At 29.5% G+C, this 24,661-nt stretch overlaps 2 protein-coding genes and 1 long non-coding RNA gene across 5 annotated transcripts; 1 reads left to right on the top strand and 2 right to left on the bottom strand.

The window, feature by feature from the left end:
• Positions 1-2,853: 2,853 nt before the first annotated feature.
• Positions 2,854-6,079, bottom strand: LOC141528085 (uncharacterized). The gene is made up of 2 exons (XR_012479305.1): positions 3,309-6,079; positions 2,854-3,232 (listed from the first exon to the last, which is right to left on the bottom strand). It is a non-coding gene; the product is annotated as an uncharacterized LOC141528085 (long non-coding RNA).
• A 157-nt stretch (positions 6,080-6,236) lies between these two features.
• LOC141528083 (uncharacterized) lies at positions 6,237-17,067 on the top strand. Of its 3 annotated transcripts, XM_074243940.1 has the most exons (5): positions 6,249-6,279; positions 7,060-7,276; positions 7,364-7,485; positions 15,678-16,492; positions 16,554-17,067. In XM_074243940.1, exons 2-5 carry the CDS (start codon positions 7,129-7,131, stop codon positions 16,630-16,632), a joined length of 1,164 nt encoding a protein of 387 aa, XP_074100041.1. In that variant the 5' UTR covers positions 6,249-6,279; positions 7,060-7,128; the 3' UTR covers positions 16,633-17,067. The 3 variants fall into 3 exon arrangements, with proteins under 3 accessions (XP_074100042.1, XP_074100041.1, XP_074100043.1); XM_074243941.1 differs by lacking the exon at positions 7,060-7,276 and having other exon boundaries at positions 6,237-6,279; XM_074243942.1 differs by lacking the exons at positions 6,249-6,279; positions 7,060-7,276; positions 7,364-7,485 and adding an exon at positions 14,716-15,430 and having other exon boundaries at positions 15,685-16,492.
• On the bottom strand, positions 14,023-24,025 carry LOC141528084 (uncharacterized). The gene is made up of 4 exons (XM_074243944.1): positions 23,818-24,025; positions 23,052-23,582; positions 22,503-22,786; positions 14,023-14,437 (listed from the first exon to the last, which is right to left on the bottom strand). Exons 1-4 carry the CDS (start codon positions 23,843-23,845, stop codon positions 14,402-14,404), a joined length of 879 nt encoding a protein of 292 aa, XP_074100045.1. The 5' UTR covers positions 23,846-24,025; the 3' UTR covers positions 14,023-14,401.
• Positions 24,026-24,661: the final 636 nt, after the last annotated feature.

Here is a 24,661-nt window from a genome sequence, read left to right as displayed (position 1 = left end):
GCTTACTATGGGAAAGAAGCTGAACCGCTATTGGCTAAGAAAAAATTTCTAAGTACAGCACCTCTGTATATAATTGACTGTTCCAAGCAGAACGAGTCAATCAAGTCTGGACCTGTGGATATACGTCTGGAGTTTGAATCGTCAGCACAGTTTCCAAATCAAACTGCTGCTTACTGCTTAATAATTCACGACCGAATAGTTGAGTACAATCCCATCAGCAGCACTGTGAGAAAACTTACTTAATTGTACAGTTTGACCCCAAGCCCACCATACATTACATGTATGTGTGGGACTTTGCATCCAGACAAGCGAGGAAAGGTCCATGGGAACAAGCAGCAAGAGACGGAGAACGATTTCGCCGACGAATACAAGAATTAAATAAAATTATTGATCCTATACTAATCAATAAACTTATTGTAATTAAAAATAATCAATAAACTTAATGTAATTAAAAATAGCAAATAAAGAAAAAACTTTTTTGTAATTTTGCGTTTTTAACTATAAACCTTACTAGAATAAGTATAAAAAATTATTTAGTATAAAAGTTAAGTATAAAACAATTATTTAGAATAAAAGTTAAGTGCACATATCAAAACACAATTCTCTCACAATTTCTGTAATTGATTTCCCAGAGTGATTAATAAGCTTGAATTTATTATAATTGGCCCCAATGTAGTGTCGATTTAAAGTATTGCATAAAATTAAAAATTTCATTTTAAATATCATATCAGGATTGCTGAGATATTTCTGGTTGGTGGTAGCAGGGAAGAACGTTGAAAAGTGGTTTTCCAGATCGATTTCAACGTTGAGTCCATGATCTATCATAACCGTTCTAATCCCAGTTAGCTTGTAAGTTTTTCCCACCTCAAGTTCACACATCCTCTTGAACATCAACGGGCTTGGAGTTTTATCTTCAACTTTGACACGCTTGAAAGTTGTTGATCTCTCAATTTCATGCATTGTATCGGTAACAGGATGTTTACGGTACGGTGCCATGATTGAGATTTCTTCAGCAGATTTCAAGTAGCAGATTCCAGCACGAGGTAGCAGATTTCAACAGCTGGTAGCAGGCTTCAGAAAACAGTTTCAGAACAGCAGATTTCAAAAGCTTGAAATTTTCTAACACACAACACTATGGTACTTCACTCGTACTTCACTTCGATGAAGTATGCTCGCGGCGCGCTGCTTTTATAGCAAGGTAATGACGTCATCTACTGCGCAGTTGGAAAAATTCTAGAATAGTATGACTCATAATCTAAAAATAGAAACTACGCAGTTATGATAGATGACGCACAAGAAGTTTAACATAACCTGAAATCATAAGTTAAATGGTGGGAAAGCATAATCATAACCTGTAAAATGAGTTAAATGGCGGGAAAGCATAAACATAACCTGTAAAAATGAGATGACGTCATCTACTACCCAACAGAAATAGAACAAAGAAAAACTGCACAGCTACGAGACCTTGAACCGGTTCAAACCTGTCTGATGACATCATCTACTACGCAGTTTAAAACTCTACGACGTAGTTTGAATAACCAATCAAATTATTAATTAACCAATAAGATTATCGAGTGGTGGGGGTAAAATCCAGAGATCGGGTTATAAAAAGGTTGAATTGATTGTAAGAGTCATCATTCAGTCACTCTTCGTTGTCAAGAGCAGTAAAAATGGAGATCATTCTAGACGTTCAAGGATTCAGAGGAGCTGATAATCGCTTCATTGTTAAGGAGTTGGCCTCAATAACAATTCAACATGATATTGATAATATTGAAGAGTTGTCATACACACTATTTCAACCGCCATATCACTGGAAGGTGCTACCTACCAACTATCAACGTCTGAATACCTGGCTGATCCGAAATTATCATGGAATCGGTTGGAATGCTGGAACAACTTCATATTACAAGCTCAAAGAAGTTCTTAATTATTTAACTTGTAATAAAAAAATTATTTATGTCAAAGGTATCGAGAAAAAGTTATGGGTTCAAAATTTAATTGATTGTAATAATAAAATTGTAATCGATCTCGATAATTTCAAATGTCCCTCTCTAAAAAGTATGAAAATTTGTAACAATCATTTTTGTAATTATCATGATCGTTTATCTGATTTATGTGCCTTGGAAAATGTAAAAATTTAAAAGATTGGTTTGTAAGCACTCAATAAATCTAAAATAAATGAATTATAATTGTTATTATTATTTCATCCTAACACATTTAATTCAGAATAGAATTAATTATTGTTAGTTATTAAATTCAAATAATTTTCCAACACTACTACTGATATTAATACTTATCAACAGATGGCGTAATGGTTTTTGATTTTTTAATTATGATAATCAATAATCAGTTTTTGTTTTCTAAAATTTTATAATTAATATTTGTTTAAATTAAAAGTCATGCATTATTTTATATAACCATTTAAAAATAAAAACTGAGTATTGATTTTCAAAATATATAGAAGATTTTTGGATTTGACGATACAGAGCACATCAACCCCATATTAGTTTATCAAATAATACATAACTTTTAATTTAAATAAATATTAATAATATTAATAACAAAATATTATAAACTAATAATAATTATTTATCTTTTATTTAATTAAAAGTTATGTATTATTCTATATATGTATATATAACTAGAAAATTTTTTTAATATTTATGAATTGACAGCTTTCACGCTCTAAGAATAAACTGATAGTAGATGGCTCTAGTAAAAGAAGCGCGAAATTCAAACTATCATTATGATAAGTAACTTAAAAAATTATGATTAAGTATAACTTATTGAATTTGAATTATAAATATTAATCTTAAATTAAAAATGTGAGGAATTACAAATAAAAATAATGAATTATTTATATTGAAATCCAATATTTTATTGATTAAATAATTCCACTGGTCATTTTTACATCAAGACTAGAATTAATAAATTCAAATTTATTATATTTTCCACCATGGAAACGTAGAAACAGATAGTTTGAATCTATTAATTCATTCAAACTCTTCAGGAAGTTATCATCTTTTAAATGTTGAATAGTTCTAGATGGTAGATAAATGTTAAATTCATCGTTTAGATTGGCAACAATCCTAGTCCCATACTGAGTTGTAATAGCTTTGATACCATTAATCTTATATTCTCGATTAAACTCCAAATGAATCATTTTTTTAACAGGAAGAATCCCAGTAAGACAATTAACCTCATTTATCGTGGTAAAATCCATGATTGATAGCTGTAAAAATTTTTTAATTAATTAAATGATTCTTCATTCAATTCATATTTTAATTAGACAGTAAATGAATACTTACAATTAGTAATACTGATAGGCAGAAGATGTATATCACCAATACTTCACTACTGTCTGTCGACAACTGGTACTTCACTGGAGACGTGTACTTCGTTTTTTATGAAGTACGCTCTCAGCGAGCTGCTTATATAGGCAGAAAATACTGCGTAGTTACCCCCACTCCTCTACCTCGAAACCGGTTTGATGACGTCATCTACTGCGCAGTAAGAAAATTCTAGAACAGAATGAGTCATCTACTGTGCAGTTAGAAAATTCTAGAACAGAATGAGTCATCTGGTTCGTGGAAATTTCCCCCACCCCTTTCACAAAACAAGTCTAAACCTGTCTGATAACGTCATCTACTACGCAGTTAGAAATAGAACAAAGAAAACTACGCAGTTACGCGACCTTGAACAGGTTCAAACCTATCTGATGACGTCATCTACTACGCAGGAGAACAAAGAAAACTGCGTATGACCTTGAACAGGCTTAAACCTAAGGTTGACAAAAACCTCACCAGATGGTGTATCTTCTCGCATGTACTCGTCATACATGCAGTTTGAATATATAAACCTTTTCAGATTATGAACAATAAAATGCACCTGTGATCTAAGCAACTATAGTTGATGGTTAGATCACAGGTGCATTTTTTAACAAAATGGTGAATTCACAATTCAAAATGGCGGATAACAGCCACCAGATGGCGGAAATCAGATTCAAAATGGTGGATAGCAGCCATCAGATGGTAGATAGCAACCACCAGATGTCGGATAGCAGCCACCAGATGGCGGATTCAAATGACGGATTCACAATTCAAAATGGCAGATAAATTTTAAAAATGGCGGGAAAATGGCGGACAGTAAGATGGCGGCGGAATTCACCACCAGCGCCACCTGCAAAACCTCGACCATATCCTCAAACTGTCGGTAAAACAGGTCGCCCATACCCACAGACGATCATCTAATTGCAGCCAACCTGATTGATTTCTTATAATTGCAAAGTAATGATTTGAATCTTCTTCCATATTCGAGAGATATATCGCACTGATTAATTTATATCTGTTATTACTAATAGAAATTTTAGCCGTTGGAACTGATTTTATAGAAAACTTTTTTTTTAGTGGCTTATTTCTTGCATCGTTAAGAGAAAATAAATCTAATTTTAAAACGACCATTTCTTTCGATGATTTAAGAGTTTCCTTACGTTGTACTTCTGTTATTTTCATACAATTATTACAAAATTTGAGGTCATTATACCAATGATTATATGACTCATCAATCAATTCATGTAAGCTATAGACTTTTTTTTCATCCTTTGTTGTTAAAGTTATTATATTTTTATTTTCAATATATGAATGTACATAAGTGCATGTTTTGCAACGTTCAGTACATGATAGCTCAAATTCTATAAAACTTCGTATAAACTCGTACTCTTCACACAGCAACGAAAATATTATCGAGGGATCGCCTTCTTGAATTATTTGTAGCCGATTATTCATCAAATTCCATATCATAGTCGACTGTAAGATATGTTTATTGTCAGCATAATTTTTTATGAAGACACTCCAATTGAAATTGTCAGTAAATTCTCCAATAATAAACCTAGATGATTTCGTGATCTGACTGTGTAAAATACACTGAGTATTAAAATACAATAGAAATTAAACAGCTAGATATGTTATCTGTATTTTGAATGCCACGCATGGATAATGTATCTAGCTTTGTCAACTTCGGTACAATGTTATGATCATCTTCAAATGAACTCAATCCAACATCCTATATCAAATCATACACTTTAGTCTAGCGCTTGACTTGATTTGATATTAATGGAAGATTTTTCCTATAAATACTTCTAAGACGATTATACTCATCTATTGCTTTTGAGTTAGCTTTGACGGCGTGGGGATCAAAATTAATTAAATGAATTCCTTCTAACGTAGTGAGTCGTGAAAGAGCTACGTAAGTCTGTCCAACACTAAATATAGTATTTCCTGCATCAATCACAGCATTTTTCAGGCTTAAGCCTTGATTTTTATGAACAGTAACTCCATAACTCAGACAAATTGGAAATTGTTTTCTTACTATAAAAGCTTTATCTAAAACTTGAAATTTTACACTTATTCTTTCGATACTGTGCACTACATCATTTCCAAAATCAATGTTAATTTTTTTTTTTTTATTTTTTATTTTATTTATCTGGTAAAGAATTCTATCGAGGTGTAAGAACACCTGTTTATAGAACCAGTACAAAAATAACAATTTTACAATATATATATATATATACTTTTTACAAAATTTTAGTTAATAATACAATGCAAAGAGATAATAAGTACAAAAGTAATGATTCAACTTCATTATGTTCGTTGGATCTAGTCACTGATTTTACATGTCCAATTGCACCATTAACAAGACCTAGAGTCACATCGATGTTACGTCTTAGCATTATTTTTGCTCCTACTTTAATAACAATTTTTTGAGAGAGCCCGGCACTTCGGCTTGCATCATCTTCAATATTAGATAAAGTATCTAATGTTTTTCGTTTTAAGAAATTTGGACAGTCAGTACTATCAATAGCTGTAAGAGTCACTTCTTCAGAATTAACTTTGTTCATCATGGCTGAGTTTAATAGATCACACTGTTTACAAGTAGGCATTAAACATATTGTGTCAAAAGGTAATTTATCAATATAATTACATATCATTTTTAATCTTTCCTGATAAGATAATTTTTTATCAATATTAATTTTTCTTTGTTCTAAAAGCACAATATCTTCTTTAGTCATGTTACCAATGCGTACTCGGGACAGTAATTCTCCATACGATTGATCAGTTTTTTGACGCATGTTAATATTTAATTCGTCATAAGTGAATAAATTTTCCCATAAATTTATGGTACTTAAGGAGTCAACTCGTTTCTCTAATTCTGATGGCGATAACGTTTTGTAAGTTGGATCTTCATGCACGGGAGGCAATTGCAGCAAATCTCCAAAAACAAGTATGTGTTTGCCACCAAACCATTCTTCGGAATTGAAAATTTCTACTAATCTTAAATGGATGTACAACAACGTAATGTTTGACACCATTGATATTTCATCAATAATAATCAATACAAGATTAGTTAATTGGTCTCGTAATACCTTAAGGACATTGTCAGATAATTGTTTATATTTAGGAGTATAACCGTGTTCGACTGGTAGCTGAAATACTCTATGGATTGTTAGTCCATTGATGTTGAACGCGGCAATTCCAGTGGGTGCTGTTACCATAGTTTCTTGTTTCATACAATCCTTGATCCAACGCTTTATTACGCTTATCAAGAAACTTTTACCAGTTCCACCTTCTCCACTAACATACAATCTCATTTTATCACAATCCTGCTGTACTACATTTTTAACAGTATTAAAAACCCTAAGTTGATCACTATTCATTTTATTTATCATATCATTTAGCGAAAATTGGTCATCTATTTTTTCTGCGACATCTTTTAATTCTTTTTCAATCATATCTACCTCCATTTGATTACATTCTTCCTTCATGCTATCTAACTCATTATCGTTTTCATTTTCTGATGATTTTGTTTTCTCTTCAACCAAATTTTTTACATACACTAAACCAGTGTTAAAATATTCATTACATTCGTGATAGTCAGTAGCTTAATCAAGCATGGTCTGTTGGTATTAAAATGATTCAGTATATGTTTCATAGCCATTTTTCAATTCTTCAGTATCTCGCCAAGGTTGAAATAATAACAATAAAGAATAAAAATAATTTTCAGGATGAGTAGATACATTATATCTATAATGATTAATCAAATAGCCTCTAGTTCTTCTTTTTAGATACAACGATGGACCAAGTTTATAATATTCAAATAATGAGTTTTTTGGTTCATCTTTCGTTGTATCATACCACTTGGCGAAATCATATAAAGATACAAAGTCTAGTTCTTTGGGACGATTTGGATAGTAATCGTCAATCAACGAAGGACAAAATATGTAAGTACATTCTGGATTTATTTTTTCTAATTCTTCTATTTCTTTTTTTTCTTTCAACTTCCTGTTTTTAATCATCCGTACATCAAGCCACTTCACTGTTTCTGAATCGGTTCCGTATAACGATATACCTAGTAATGTGTCAGCAGCTTCAGGAGCCCCAACTTCTCTGTGATTCAAACTACGAAAAGCAATGTTCCATAAAAGTTGAGGTAATGATTTCGTAGAATTAATTTCACTTATTGTATCGGCAACCTTGACTGTTTCTTTTTTTGTAGTATATTTAGTAACATAGTGAGTTAGTAATGTAGATTTTTCACCAATAAATTGAATGTCCTTGTTACCTTGCCATGCAGTTAAGACAACAGGATTATAATCATTAATATAACCTTCATGTTCTGAACGAGGAAGATCATAAAGTCGAGATTTACTTTTTAAATTTTTACGGCCACATATTGAAGTAACAATGTCACGAAGAACAAAATGATCTGTAATAGGACGAGGGAACCCAAATTTACAAGCTTTACTTTTTTTACCCGATTTTTCATTTTTAGTTCGTAAACAATAGCTATTATGATAATGTTGTTGATGTGTAGTTACACGTCGATGTAGAGTAGGAGAAATAATTTTACTTGGCACTTTGCAAGTAACGTACTTCATTATGAATTCGGCAACTTCTTCATTAGTGTTTACGTCTAATATTGGAGCGTTTTCGATCCAAATTATCATATGAATGTTACGTCCCCACCTGCATTCGCAGATGTCTCTGATAGCGAATACGCGCGCTAATTTAAACTCTAACAATTGTACAATAATTTCATAAATATTCATTTTTTCATAAATATAATGTTAAATAATAAGTAAAGAATTCCAAACGTTAAACATTAAATACTAAGAAAATGATAAGTAAAACTCAGCCAACACCTGAATAAACAGATTATTTTTAAGTTCACATTAACATTTTCTTTCGAAGAATGTTAATGGAAAAACTAGAATGATTCAACAAGCAGTAGAACAAATAAGTTGTTTTTAAGTTACCATTAACATTCCAACAAGGAACGTTTAATGATAACACAAATGTATAATAAAATGTAAAGGGAAACTAGAGTACAGTACGCGGCAACATCAGAAAGTTTCACGAAAAGAATGTCCTAAGTCAACAACAAACAATTACGTGGACTAGACTCTGGGGTGGCATCAGCCGATGAGCCAGCTCACCCTGATGACGCAGGAAGCGTGAACTCCAAAGTCTAGAACATTCTATATTTTCGAGAACCTGATAAGCAACCCTACTCCTACAAGGGCGCGTCCCTTGGGGAGTCTATAAAAGCGAGTTGCATCGGGAACTCGAGGCCTTTTTCATAATATCATTAAGCTACTAAGTACTGCTCTAGAAACCGATAAACATTACACTGTACGACGGGTTTCCGTCCTGATAATTAAATTGTATCGTATTACTAATTAAATAAATCGGAGACTATTAATTTCAAATTAAATCAGTTTATTTCGGAGGAAACTCGAGTCCACCTACTGACGACACTGGAGGTCGTCTCATCCTAATTCTCCAGACTCCTTTATATTATTTAGTGCCGGTTCTTCTCAAACCGCGCCGTTACGAGGACGTAACATGAAAATGCTGAATCCCTCTGCCTTGATATTCACGACGCCAATAGTAATGACTAACTTTACCAACAGGTTCAGTGTCGGACAAAAGAAAATCAAGAAAAGCTTTGAACTTATTTTAGATAAATCTTGAGACTGATACAAGATCTGCCGCTATCACTGCATTGGAGGACAACTTATCGAAATCGGGCGCGTTAATATCTTTAATATATTGAATTAAGTCCTCCCAAAGCCATTCAGCAGGACTAACAGTGAGGAACCACGTGGCAGGACCATAATGACGGATCATGCAATGTAAATTGTTTCTTGGCTTACTCCAGAATTGTTCGGAATTTCGTAGACTCGCAAAAAGAGTAGTTAAATTCACTTCTAAATCTCCTTTTTTTAAACTCTGTAGATAAGTTGTTACTGTATATTTATCATGTTTATTTGTAACATGTAAGGTATGATAAATACCTTGGTTTAATTGACAGATATTACAATCATTTTTTTATTTATTAAATAAAACAAATACTGCTGATTTAATCGGAATCTAGAGTCAGCTGATTTCAATTTGGATTTTATATATTCATGACTTGTGAGATTAATCTTTCTATCTTCATGCTGTCCATTTTTACCGTAAGGATATAGACCGGGAAAGCATTGTAGATCTAAAGTTTTAATACGATTATCTAACGATTTATCGTCAATTTTTAGCATCTGATATAAATTCGTTGAGGTGTCATTAATTCTTTTATCATAAAGAGGATAAATTGTAAAATTCTCATATTTTGAATTATCATCATTTAATATTTGAGTTAACGTTGCTCTTTGTTTATGGCTTTCTTCTTTTGTATTGCAAACAGATGGTATTTGGCGTGATTTACTGTCTTCTTCCTCGCATTCTTTGTCAGATATAATTGAAACTTTATCTATATTTTCTTCATTAAAAGTCAACGGTCTACTATAATTATGTTCAGTTTCGAGTTTTTGAGATACAGTTAAATTTTTTTGTATCTCATCTATACTCAAGTCATTTAGTTTTTCATCAATGAGATTATTAATATTCAAACTTTTGTCTTCTTTTTGATCAGATACATTTAAATTATGATCATTTTTTCCTCATTATGATGGCTTATTGGTTGCTGAGGTAAGTTTTTGTTTTCTTCGTCGCTTTCTTTGTTAGATGTAATAAAAATTTTATCAACTTTTGCTTCATTTGAAGTCCATGGTATACTGTACTTATGTTTAACTTCTATTTTCTGAGATTCAATTGAATTTTTTTGTGCAACTTCTAATTGAATATCATCTAATTTTTCATCAATGAGATTATTTATATTCAAATTATTATCATTGGTACATTCATTTTGACATTCCTCATCTTCAGTAGAACAATAAAATTTTATATTTCTATTATCTAACCATGCAATCAAGTTATCAGAACATTTTGGCATTTCAATTGTTTCATAAAGAATATTATTATTCTTTAACCACATTAAAGCTTTGAATACTTTCTCTAAATTTACTAAATTTTCCCAAACAATTTTTGATTTAGTAGGAATTCCACGAATTAATACATAAAGTTCGTGGTTCCTGTTTATTGGATCTGTAGTAGAGCATAACTTTTTCATTGTTTCTTCTAGTGGTAGAGGTAAATGAAACGTTCGACCTTTCAAATTTTGCACTCTCATTGAATGAGGTAAATTTTTTTTTGATATTGTACCAAGTCTTTGAACAACCTGAAATACTTTAGCTCTTTGAATTAGAATCTTCTCATAGTCATTCAATGACGATAATTCTGCAGGTATGTCTCCTGAGTCAAGGTTGTTCAAAATACAAGTAGAAGGTAATTCATTTGAGCGTATCTTTTTCAAACAATTATCGCATATATAATCACTATTTAATAAAGGTTTCAGTTTCAAGTAATTAGTTAAGTTTAACCATATTTCAGTATTTATTGGTTTCCGTAACTTATTGAGGTCAGTACTCTTCTGTCTAAAATTTAATGTTTGACAAGAAATACATTTAAAACGTGGAGTATCAAGCGAACGTTTAGTTAAAGCCAAAAATGCACTTTTGTAATTTAATCTGATTTGATCCTCATCTAAACAAATCCCATCTTGGTCTTTATCAAGTAAATTTCCTTTCTCTTTCATGTCATTCGTTATTTTCGTTAGAATTTCTAAATTTGCACTTTCAAGTGCTTTGTCTAATGCGTTCAATTTATCAAAATATTCTTTTATTTTATACACAAGTCGTTTGATATACCTAACACTCGGAAAATGGGGTGATAGTAGTTCAATAGAAATAAAAAATATGTTACAACTACTTTTAGATTTATAACAATTAGAATAATGTCCCAACTTGCATGACTGGTGGTTTAAAAATATTAGCTTTAAAAAAAATGAAAAGTTTCTTAATTTTTTATCTTTTAATCGTTGAAGAAAGTTCATATATGATTTATAAATACTCAAATCAAAATTAGGATGACAATATTTACTACAAACCCATTGTTTTTTCCCATGAGAATTTTTTAACAGAGGTAAAATATTGACTGCTTGTCCACCAGAGTTAGTTACTATTATTTCATTGTTCAGAGTTTGAAATGAATAGGCTGTGTTGTAAAAATAAGTTTCAGTTGATACAGTATGAAGTGAAGTTCCACACATGCTTCTATAACTATCGATACTGTCTTCAAGTTCAGTTACTTTTGAAAGATGAAATTCAGCTTTACTTTTTATTGAATGTATAGTCTTGCTTAAAGTAGTTATAATGATTTTTCTTTGGCACATGCACCATTTTATAATTCTTTCTACCTCTAATTTACGTTCAGCAATATTTTTCTTATCAATAACTTTCATTAATTTATTAATGTATGTTTCAGAAGAATATTTCAATTTTATAGTATTATTTTTATTATATTGACGACGATATTTGCTAACGATTTTTTTAGCAACCGAAAATTTAACCTTCATATCTTCTTTAGTATTAGTATTTCTTGTATTATTCATGGAACTTAGTGAATTGTCTCCCTTTTCTTCTGAATTTACAGGTAAAGAAGGAATGAGAGGAATATCTGTAGGATTAATAGAATAAACAAGTGAATTAACGATTTGTATGTCAGTTTTTTCATTTAATTCATCTTGAACTGGATCAACCGTTTTTTTCATTCAATTCAATTTGAACTGAATCAATATTTTTAACCTTTGACTTTTCATTTACGCATTTGGATGAGTTCTGGCGTAAACCAATCTTACCGTCACTGCCATATCTATTTATGCGATATTGTAAGCTACTGCGTTCTTTCTTACGAATGTCTGTTAAATTACATAAATTTACATGATTAAAATTAGATATTGTTGGAAAATGAGAAATAATATTTGTTCTCATAAGAGTCAATAAATGTTGCCTCAATAAATTTACATCGTATATGATATGTTCGGGTTTTTGTCTAAATAAAAGAGAAACAGCAAAAGCAATTGCAAAGACTCCACAATCTTTGTCGTTTGTTTGATATTGAACTTTGGGAAAAATAAAACATTTTTGATTATTTTGTAGAAAAGGATATAAATGTTGTAAGAAAACTAATTGGTCATTATCTAGTTCCCCTTTGTTTAATGAGTCATAAATAAAAACTTGTTTTGAATCATAAAAGCTACAAGTCCAATGTTTTGAAATTCCACTGTACAATATTTGAATATGTTTATTTGTCGGTGCTACAGGTTCAATATTCTCTAACCTTTGTAGATATAAAGTATCACGATGATTGTAATCAGAACAGATACTGAGTAATTCTTTAAAATGATACATGTGTTGATCTATTAGCTTATTCCCTTGACTAATCATGTCTAAATAATTTTCGTTAAGTGATGGAATTTGATCTTTTTTCTTTTTGATGTTTACAAGTTCATTTGTTGGTTTGTTGGATTTAGAAAGACTTCTATTTTTTCTATTAGAAGATTCAATCGTTTTTTCATTCCCCAATTTGATTTGCTTGCTAAAATCAGCAGATAAATTTTCATTTTCTATGAATTTTGCAGTAACAAAACTAGTTTCGTTGCTAGATTCAAAATTAGAGGTTTTTTTTGTTTTGCGTAACTTGACTGGCATATTTTCATTTGCTGTCAAATTTTTCTTTGAATAAATACATCGAATTGTTCTTTTCCGAGCAGTTTTATTTTCTACAGTATTAATTTTTTTTTCGATAGGGAATCCTGTTATAAGATTACTTTTAAAGATTTCAATCAAATGTGGGCGCATTTGATAATAAACATAACGAACGAGACTTTCTACTGGCCACGATCCTAGTGCTAACGAAACAGCAAACGCTATAGCATAAATACCACAATCATTACAGCCTTTCTGTATTTGAACTGCTGGAAATTCAACAGTATTAGAGTTAAACACAAAATTCGGATAAAGACGTCGTAGAACAATTTTATGTTTTTCATGAAGCTCGTTATCTGCAGTGACAGTTCTAGTTGAATCAAAAATATAAATTTTTTTCGTATTGTAAAAAGAACAAACCCAATGGTCAGACGCAAAATTATCATTTTTAATGTGAGTATACTCAGAATCTCGACTATGTAATATTTGGATGTGTTCTTTACTTGGATCAAGAGGAATGAGTAAATTAGGCAACTGGACTTTCCATGATTCTATACATTGGTAACCAAACTGATTAGATAAAAGATATGCAAAGTAATCAATATGATCGTCAAGTAATTTTTGACCTTCTAAAATGACAGAAAAATCAACTTTATGATCGATTTCCGTGGTTATATTAAATAATAACAACTTAAAATTTATATCAGAATAGTTAATTTTTATTAATAACTTATATTATAAAATATTTTGTTGAATACTTAATCGTAAGGCGAAAAGCACTTAAATGATAAATTTTAGTAATTAATAATAAGAAATCTATAGGTTCATTTAAATTAATCTATAGAATAATAATAATAATAATAATCATAATCAGTACTAGAGTCTGTCGTACAATCATAAAGAATATATATGATCTTTTCTCAGATTAAGAATAGTCAAAAATTATGTAAATTAATTGTATCAAGTTTATTGATTTACATAAATAAAATATGTATTTGAAAATTAATCTGTAATCATAAATTTCAAAACATTTTCGCGGGTAAAGGATATGGTAATTTCTAACTACTTATATAAAATTACACTTGACAACCTCTATATGCAATTGTAACTGCTTCTTCGTAGCAGAAGCAAATACAAATCTTAGTAAATAATATTTATAAAATTGAACATTAATTATAATCATTAATTTTATAAAAATATCTGGTTTTAAAAATTTTAGAAAATATTGTAAATTTTAATTTTATTTTGACTGCTTTTTCGAAGCAGATAGTAATAATATAATTAAAACTGCTGGACAAGCAGAATAAAAAAAATTGACTGCTGATTAGAAGCAGATAATGTATACAATGTTAGACCAGTAGAATATTAAAAATGACTGCTAATTGACAGCAGATAATATGAGCAATTCCATTTCAATCATCAATAATTCACAAATAACAATGGCAGTAACAGTACCTGTAAGAAAAAAAAATCGAATTAATTAATTATTATAACGAAAACACTTTATAATAAAATGCTATTTATTGTTCAATTTAATAATATTAAATATTCGTTAGCCTTTTTAACTATTTTTCTATCGATGTGATTCCAATATAATTTTATTAAAAACAAATTACTTAAAAATACTCAAGCTGGAAAAAAATATAATTATGAAAAAAATATTTAATTTCTTTTACAAAATTACTAATCAAAATTGTAACATACCACTTGGCATAACAAAATAAGACTCTAACCTTAAAATATATAGTTTAAAACAATAATAGCTAAGCAAAAGTAAAATATGTAATAATTATAATATTAATTATTAATAAACATCATAAGTAGTAGTCTATACTACGTCAAAAATAAGTTTCTATTTTACGAAGAATCTCGTGGTTAATAAAAAAAATAATTTTCCAAAGTTTTTATTTTCATCACACTAAGTTTATATTTATCAAACTATTAGATATAAAACTCACAGCAAAAAATTAAGTCGGCATGATAGAATTCATACTTACTGACGTTTCATAATTATCGACGCACAATTTATAGAGTATAAAATAAAAATTATAAAAATTTGTTAAAATTATAATTGCAAAATATAGTCAACAACAGTGTCAGAGTGTAAATACTTACGTATGCAAATTTTATGAGTATTTCGTAATTAATTACCTGAATGCTTATTTGAAATTATTTTCATCTCAAATAAGCGGCGACATCTTGAGGTGATATAAACAGTGATTAATTATTTGATATTAAATCTCGTGTAGACTATATGTAAACTCGGCATTTGATACAGTTGCACATAACCTTGCATATGATCGTTCAAAAATCAAGGAAAGGATAAACCGAGGAAACCACTCTGTACTCATGTACCAGGAATTTTTTAAATAACTGATTAATCAGTTATCGAGATCTTGTTTATTGAAAATAAAAATATATAAGTATAAAAATTATATATGTTAGAAGGTACTACTAAAAAAACAATAAAGCCACGTGGATGATATAACTTGTTAAAATTAATTGATCTAGTTTGTCGAAAAGAATAAAAATATATATATATATATATATATATATATATATATATATATATATATATATATATATATATATATTTGAGTAAGTATTAATTTTTATATAATAATCAACATCATACATAATATAAATATCTAATTTTGGTAATGTTGCTGTAATTGATTTTTTTTTCTGTCTTAAGTTGTTAGAGCAAAAAAAAAACATGGAGATTGAAGATGATGAAGCATTTCTTGAGGATTTGCTTCAAAACGTTAATTTGAGCGGCAATCGGATGCAAGTTGGTCAGCATGCTCACCCATTAGATCCGAACGCGGCAGAATTCAACCCAGGAAACGTTGATAATCAACAAAATCAAAATTTGCCTCCAGCAAATAATGTAGGCAATGCAGCTAATCAAATAAATAATCAGATTATTCCAGTCCATCAAATGAATAATCAAAATAGACAACAGGAAGGTCTTGTAAATAATGAAAATGGCAATGGTAATGATCCTGGTCTTCGAGATGATGATGCTGATCCTAGAGATGACGCCGAAGAAAGAATCGCTAATGCAAGACGTGATAGGTTGAGAAATATTATTCGTGCTGCTGAAAATCAAGCTAGTAGAGCACGTCAGGCTTACGTGAATTTATTTGGCGCAGGAGAGGATGGTGATGTCAGAGAGCAAATCAGAAGAGTAATGCTGAATCAAAATCAAAATAACAATAATAATAATCATCGTGGAAACATGAGAGGACAGAATAATAATAATAATAAAGCAATGAGGCAAAACTTGCGTCAAAATGAACTAGATTGGAATGATGGCGACAACAATTATGACATTGACAACTATTATCATAATCAGATTGAAAGATTTTTTAATAATAATGCTCGAAACCAAAATGCGCGCTACAATAGAGGTTATTTAAATAATGGCAATTACTTGAATCAAGACTATGTACCTGGACCGACAAGAAACCGAAGGAGGGGACGATATCAAGGCGAGCGTGATGCAGCGTAAGTACTGATAGAAATATTCAATTTATAACATTACAATTATTCTTTTCTGAATTTTTAGTTACTGGAGAAGTCGCTTTTTTCAACTGCATAACCAGAGTAAAAATGTGAAGGAATTTTTCTTTCATGATAAGTATTAGCAAGTGGATGCTGACAGGATAATTTTTCATGAACTATTCATAGTTTTGATACAGGCTCAGAAATTTTCAATGAAAATTATTTGATCAAGGTTTATATATAATTATTAATAATGGCAAGATACTTATAAAGTTTTTGTAGTTCTCATACAGACTTGAACATTTTAATAACAATCATTTGATCAAATATTTAATAACACTTAATTTAATAATACTTAGTGAAAAGATAATTTAATTCAAAATCAATTTTAGATTCATATTTTCAAAACTAAAAATTGATTGCATAAATGTTTATTTAATGACCATTTAGATGCAAAGTTCGTTTCTAGAAATGTAAAATTTTAACCAAGACGTGATGAATCTAAAATGTGTATTATTGAGTTTATTCCACTTGCGATTATATAATTACTAAATAAAAAAGTTATTGATAATCTAAGAAAATCCAAAAGTTAAGATGCCTGTTACATTTTGATACATTCATTGTTAGCTCAAGTATAAGAGTAAAATTATTTTGATGTTTATTCTGGAAGTTTATTGAATTTTTAAATATAAGTATCAATTTAATGGAAAATTTTACATAAAAATGCTACATTAAAATGATGACAAAATAGTATTATTATAACATAGAAAATAATTGTAACTGAAATATATTGATTAGATATTTTTCTTGTCAAATAATGAGTACTCAGGTAATAAGTTTCATGAAAATTAGAAATTGATCAGACATGACAAAAACTGTCCTAGAAACTGAAGGTTATCAGAATCTGTGTTATTAAATTATTATTTTGATATTTTTTCGAAAGTTCATTGGTAGTTTAAAGATAAGTAATTTTTTTATGAAAAATAATATATATATATATATATATATATATATATATATATATATATATATATATATATATATATATATATATATACATGCTACATTTAAATGTTGATAGAATAGTATTATTATTATTATTATTATTATATAAAAAATAATTACAATTAAAATATGTTGATTAAGTATTTTTGTCGTTAAATAATAAGTACTCAGATAAGAAGTTTTATGTGAGAATTAGAGATGGATCTTCCATGACAGAAACCGTGCTTGAAATTAAAGATTATCCAAGTTTGTAATTTTAGAGGATTATTATGATATTTATTTGAAAGCTTATTGAATGATTAGATATTAGTTATGATTATTTGATACTCAATTATATAAGTAATAATATGATGTAAATTTTAATTTATAAGTACATCGTTTGAATATTGACCAAATGATCTTATTATGTTGTAAACAATCATAACTTTGGTATGTTAATTAAAAATTTTTCTAATCTGATTTTAAGTACTAAGATAAAAGTTTTATGTGAAAATTAGGAATAGATCTGACATGATAGAAACTATTCTATAAATTAAAGATAAGATATACGAGTCTGTACTTTTATGAAATCATTTTAATATGTATTTTTTATTTGTGAAAATCAAGTGGATGTTAAGATATAAGCAAAAATTTGGTAAAAAATAATGGTTATAATTATAAGAAAATGATATTAAGAAATAAATACAACCACTTTGTTTATAATACAGCTGTTAAAAATAATTATTGAAATATAAAATCCTTATCATAATTGTTTTCCATTTAAAACTATTCATAAATTTTAATGAATAATTAACAGTAAAAAATACAACGTTTATGTTTTTGTTGAACAAAATAATTTAAATTATTCATAAGTTATAATGAATAATGGAATTAAAATTAATAGTAAAAAATACAACTTTTATCATAACAAAATAATCTAATAAACAAAAACGGAAAAAGTGAATAACAAAGAGATTTATGAAACAATCTAGTTACGGTATTTGAATATTCGCTCCCATTTTTGCACATGCGTTTTGAACACTCCTACCTACGGTGGCGCATGCGTGTAGGTAACAAGTGCCACTGCTACCACGTTCTTTACTGCTCATAACTCAGTCATACCACAACAAATGAAAAATTCGAACTTTCAGAGTGTGAAATCCGGAATATTCCAAAACCGGCGCAAGCCTAATATGTTACCCCAGTAAATATATAAATTAAGTATTAATATATAAAAAATGTATGTAAAATCAATAGAATATGCTTAAGTAGCGTAGATCTCTGCAAAATAATAAAAAAAAATTATATTTTAAAAGGAAATATCGAAAATGTAAATATACGCAAGGTTAGGGAGGCATATGGGGCAAGTATAGATACACGGTAGGTCTCGAGATTTTTTTTCTGCTGTCTCACTTTTTTAAACATGTACTTGGCTCGAGACACTACCGTGTCTCAGGATGGTTGTTCCTTAAACACCTTGTAATATTCTTAGTCTACACAATGGTTGCATTATACCTAGTTTTATGACTCGTAGTTCGAACACTTTATTATTTACTTCTCTGAATAATAAAATAAAACCTTTTTCAAGGGTGGCAATGTGTTTACCAAATGTTACTCTAAAAGAAAACTTTTACTTCTAAATAAGAACTAATATTGTTACGAAAAATATAATATTATAAAAGAAAAGGATTTTTGTAGACGAGCTCAATATTTTAACACTAACCAAGTGTAATACAAAATAATAAATTAGTTCACTTCGAGAAACCTACAGTTTTTCGCAAATTTTGTTTTTTTTTTTTGTGCATTCAAGAACAAAAATGTTATGTAAAATTACGAATAAAATGAAAATAACTATCTAGATTCATAAAATTTGAAAACGTATACATTGAAAATGAGAACTGGAAAAGAAAATAATTGAATTAAACTTAAGAAAATTTTTTGAAAAGGTGAAAAAAATTTTTATCATTTATTACTAATTTTAGATGACGCTTACATCAGTTTTGTAAAAAAATAAATTTCTCGCTTTTATTGGCTCAACGAAAGTTAAGAAATATAACAAATAATATCAAGGTTATCGTGTAGAGTAACATAGCTATAACTACAGCGACATTTTTAGTACGTTCATTCAATTTACTTTTTGTCATAAAAATGTTAAATGTCAAATATTTTTTATCAAGCATCCTTCAAGCAATAAAAAGTCGCATTATTTGAATTTTAGTTGGATATATATATATATATATATATATATATATATATATATATATATATATATATATATATATATATATATATATATATATATATTAGGTGGGTCAAAAAAATCAACTATTTTTTTTTTTACAATTAATACGGAAAAATGGGTTACTAGGCACCTTAAAAAATTCTCAACAAATATGAACTCTTAATTTTAATAGGAAGATCCTCCGCGTCGCAGTTTTTCATTTTTTCTCAGTCCAATAGAAAAAAATTCATTCCTCATCATTAATTGGTCGTACAGAAAAAATTTTTTTAAGAATTTTGTAGGAAATTTAATGCTCTACAAAAAAGGTATCTTATGTTTTTTCCGTAAACCTCACCATTTCACTAATATTGAAGATTTAAGATTGATTATTTTAAGTCAAATGTCACTTTTGTTTATGAATTTTATAACTCGACAAGAAATGGCTATTATTGAATGGGCAATAGAAATTTTTGTAGCAAATTAACTGCTCTATAAAAAAGGTATCTTATGTTTTGGCGATTAAATTAATCGTTCAAAAGATATTCATCATCAAACTTTCATGTATATCGATTTTAAGAGTTTTTGATTAAATAATCGAAAAATTTCAATTTTATCTATCAGTTTTGAGAAAATTTACACGAAAAAAATTTTTTTCATCAACTGAGAAACTTCAAAATGTTTTTCAAGCTTTTTTTTTATGTGTAAGTATTTTTATCTACATTTAAAAAAATAAATTGTACATTATTTATCGCTTAGTTAATCATTTATCAATAAAAAAGCAAAGTTTTCATTATAAATATATTATGATTTCAGTTTTAGAGAAAAAATGTCCAATTAGTTATAAGAAAGTTTTTATTTCAATTTTCAACTGAGCTATTTATTTTCAAACAATTTTTTGTTGCAAGTAGGGTAGTTTTTTCGATGCTCTTTCACAACTTGCAATAAAAATTGAAATTGCTCTTCGTCTTTCGTTAAGCATTGGTTATATTCACTTACTAATGCGACACCTCGCTCTGCCACATCATTAACAACTTTCAATTGTGCGAAAAATTCTTTATTTTCATTATAACTCTCATCAGTAGACCATAAATCAATATTTTTGTCAAGAAAATCATACGGCAGATCAAAGATCTCAAAAGTTTTAATGACTTCTTAGAAACAAAGTCACTTATATTTTTTTGCAGAATTAAATGTAAATTTTTTCTATCAATAATAAATCTTCTTGCTTTAGAATCTGTACCTTCGCGAGTCTTAACAGCTTCGACAATATTCTTCTTTATTTTTAATGGAACGGTATCATCAAAAAGTGATAAAATAGCAAGTTCATCACTTAAGTACCATAAATGTGAAGTCATTTTTTCACATGTAGCCAAGGAAATTAAAGAATTAATTTTACTGTACTCAATTAAATTTTTCATAAACTCTAAGTCGTGATTAGCAGCAGAAGTCGCAGAAGTTGATGAAAACCAAGCTTTTACATACACCATAACTATGAAAATACAAAATTGTCGAAGACCATCCAATTCTTTCTTAGAAAGGTCGAATTCATCTCTAAAAATAAACATTTTTAGGCAATAAATTGCCTTTGCCATCCATCTTGCATGATGAACTGCACCAGGACGCTTGAAGAAAACTTGCTCTTGTTATGTCCGCCCGAAAATTTTTCTTTTTATTTAAAATTCCCGCTTTAGTTAGAAGACCCACCTATGCGCGAAAACCACCTTAAAATTAATATCGTTGCGACTGCCGACTGATCGATGGGGATTTCTGCAAGCTAAGCAGCGGGAACTTTTAAAAGAGGCGGCAACCACCGCCCAACGTCTTTTAACTAATTCAATTCAAGTATCTTTGTTAACTGGCCCACGTTCGTAGAGGCTTTTGGTTTAATTTGCACGGCACTTAGATCAAGCGGGTCCCCGTTAATACGATGAACGTGATAAAACTAAATTCAGGTCTTTTAATTAATTTGCACTGCACTTAGTTAAAGCGGGCCGCCGTCTGTAAGGGCTTTTGTTCTAATTTGCGCCGCACTTAGTTCAAGCGGGTCTCGGTCATCGGGCAGACGTAAAATAGATAAATTCGTTAATATAAGGGATTAACCGTTTAATTTGCTCCGCATTTACATCGGTTCGAATCCATTAAGTTTATTTATTATTCGGTCAGTTACGCACTTTTTCCTGCGGGAAACTGGAAAGACGTTAACCGAAAATTAAAGCGTAAAATTTAAATAATTAGTTCATAAGTGCTAAATAAACTTATCGTGAAAGTGTAACATCCCGGTTGCTGCTGTTCTAATAAAAACAAACTACACGAATCTCGAGTCGTTCTTTACTGAGAAAGCAGCCCTTAATCATCCATTCCTGGCACTCAAATTCAACATCCAGACTTGAGAGCGCTTCCAGCTGCTCTTCGAGGCCCGGATCAGTAAGGAATAAGACATCTAAAGGTAAGTGAAAATTAATCTATTAAATCTAAGAAAATCAAATCTCTACAAAAATTCTCAGTCTCTTCAAAAGGCGTGGTATTTCGTCTCTCGAAAGCTCCCACAACAAATAATTTAACAACGAGAATAAAAACCCCTCGATGTGTATTCTTAAAAGTTAGTCCGATCCTCCACCGTAACTTCGCTACCGCATTTTTAACGCCTACGGACATAACACTCTCGTGGCATTTCTCCCAGAAAAATTAATGACAATTCCAATATTTCTTTATAGTCATTTCGGGGTTGCGATAACTACCAAAAGTAATCAATTATTCGTAAAAAATCAAAAATTATCCTCTACACTTAAAATTGTATTTAAATAATACCTGTAAGTATCGCTTAATAAATGAAGATAGATTATTTTTTTCATTCGTAATAATATTAGCAACAATACTATCTTCAACACCAGATTTATACTTCGTTTTATCGAATGTGTCCCAAAATTTTTTGAATCTGCCAAATATTGGAACATTTGGTCCGGATGATACTGGCCAATAGACTTCGAATGCACTCCTTAAAATGATCTCATAAATATGATGGCGACATGGTAACCAAATTAATTCTTTTCCTAAGGCCTTTTCAATTTCTTTACATGTACCATGATGGATTCCTGTATAGTAAAAATAGATAATTACACTTTAAGTTCTGTATTTAATAAAAATTGTAACGCATATTTAAAATCTATAAATAAATAAAGAATTATAACTAATGGGCACGTGTCGAAAATTTAATTAATGTATGAAAACAATTCAACTAGAACGATGAAAATAAAATTTTCTTTTAAATATTTTATCATTGATTAGTTACCCGTAGTAACCGCAGTCGTGTCAAAACACATCGCCTTGATGTAACTAATAATACATCATTAGTACTACCCCATTGATTTAACGTTGACAAGATGGTTGCTGTTTGATTTTCTGCCGATCCACTATTCATTTTTGGAACTCCAAGTAACTGCTCAGTACCAAAAGCAGTCAAAATAATCGGTAATCGATCCACAAATTTCGATTCAGAAATGTCATTCAGTATTTTCCCATCCCAATGCACGACATATTTATCATGAGCTTTGAAGTTATCTTTTAGTCCTATAGCAATGTCTTTTCGTAAGAGCATGCGAGTTCGTTGAATTGTTCGATAACTAAGAGTTGTATCTTCTACATTAACACCAACACTTGATAGAACTGGAGCAATAATGAACATCGCATTTCTACTACTAACATTAGCTCTGTCGAGTGCTGAGATAAGCTCTGGAGTTAGAATATTTATTTTTGCTCGTGTTGTCGGTATTTGAGGCACATACTCTAAATCTGAACCGAAATTTGTAGCTTGACTTAATGTAAGGGTTGAAGATGACTCTGATTCCTCACTTCGAACAATCTCATGGCTGGTTGAGGGTTGATTCAAATCTAAAATAAGCGTTGTTATTTAATTAATGGAAGCAAAAATATGGAACTCATTCATTTTGACATCAAATAAGGAACACAAAGAGTTTTTTATTTATCATCTACGAACATATTGACATTTATGATATAATTAATTAGAAAAACAATAATATACTTTATTATTCATAATTTATAATCAATTTAATTTATTTTCAATTCTGATTAAAATTTATAATAATTAAATGTTGTAAATACTCACGACTTTCATCTATTTCCATCGTATTCATAGTACTGTTTAATTTATTTGGGTTATTTGAAAGAATTTCTTTCCGGGTATCACTTTTTTGATTTGAATATAGTTCACGAATATCATTATCAAGCAGTTTTATTGATTTATGATCTACAATATCAAATAATGCTTTGATTTCATTCTGAAATATTATTACATTTTTGTTTTGGGCTGATGATTTTTTCGCACAAAAGATTTTTGCAATTTCAACCATCGGTTATGATAGCGAAGAATTTTTGTATTACATTAGTTGATCCACTAGTCGGAATCTGGTTGTTTTTCCATAGTTCAATAACTTGATCAGTTGCATTTTTAGCACTTTGTTTGATAGAACATTTTAACACTTTGAGCTGATAAAAAAACACTCATAACCTCTTTCACTGTTGGCAACTTACGTTTTGAAATTTTTGCATGGGTTTTCTGATCAAATGAATTTCCTTATCCATATTTTCGATAAATATATAAATTTATGTAGTGACCGCAAAATTTGTAAATATTTAATCGTTTTATCACATATACAAGATCATAACTTGTGGAAACACTAGAAATGCTGTAGAAAATGTAAACAAATAAAAACAATATAACTATAAAGAAAAATGTAGGTGGCGCTAGTTCACAAGGGAAACAGAGTAAATAGAATACAAAACAAAAATTCTCTACAGAAGAAATTTTCCCAAGGACAATATACAGCTGTAGTGGAAAAATTTTTTAAGACGTTTTGAAGACGTTATAAAAAAACAACATGATCGTGATTTCTAGTGATGAAAAATAAAAAGTTTGGAATTATTGAATAAAAATTTTGAAAACAAAATTC

This window comes from Cotesia typhae, unplaced genomic scaffold (assembly GCF_013202065.1).
Source record: "Cotesia typhae breed Kobodo isofemale line unplaced genomic scaffold, CoteBio_Ctyphae contig_42, whole genome shotgun sequence".
NCBI classification, from domain to species: Eukaryota; Metazoa; Arthropoda; class Insecta; order Hymenoptera; family Braconidae; genus Cotesia; species Cotesia typhae.
The sequence above is the reverse complement of the archived record's forward strand: the minus strand, read 5'-3'. Positions and strand labels throughout refer to the sequence as shown.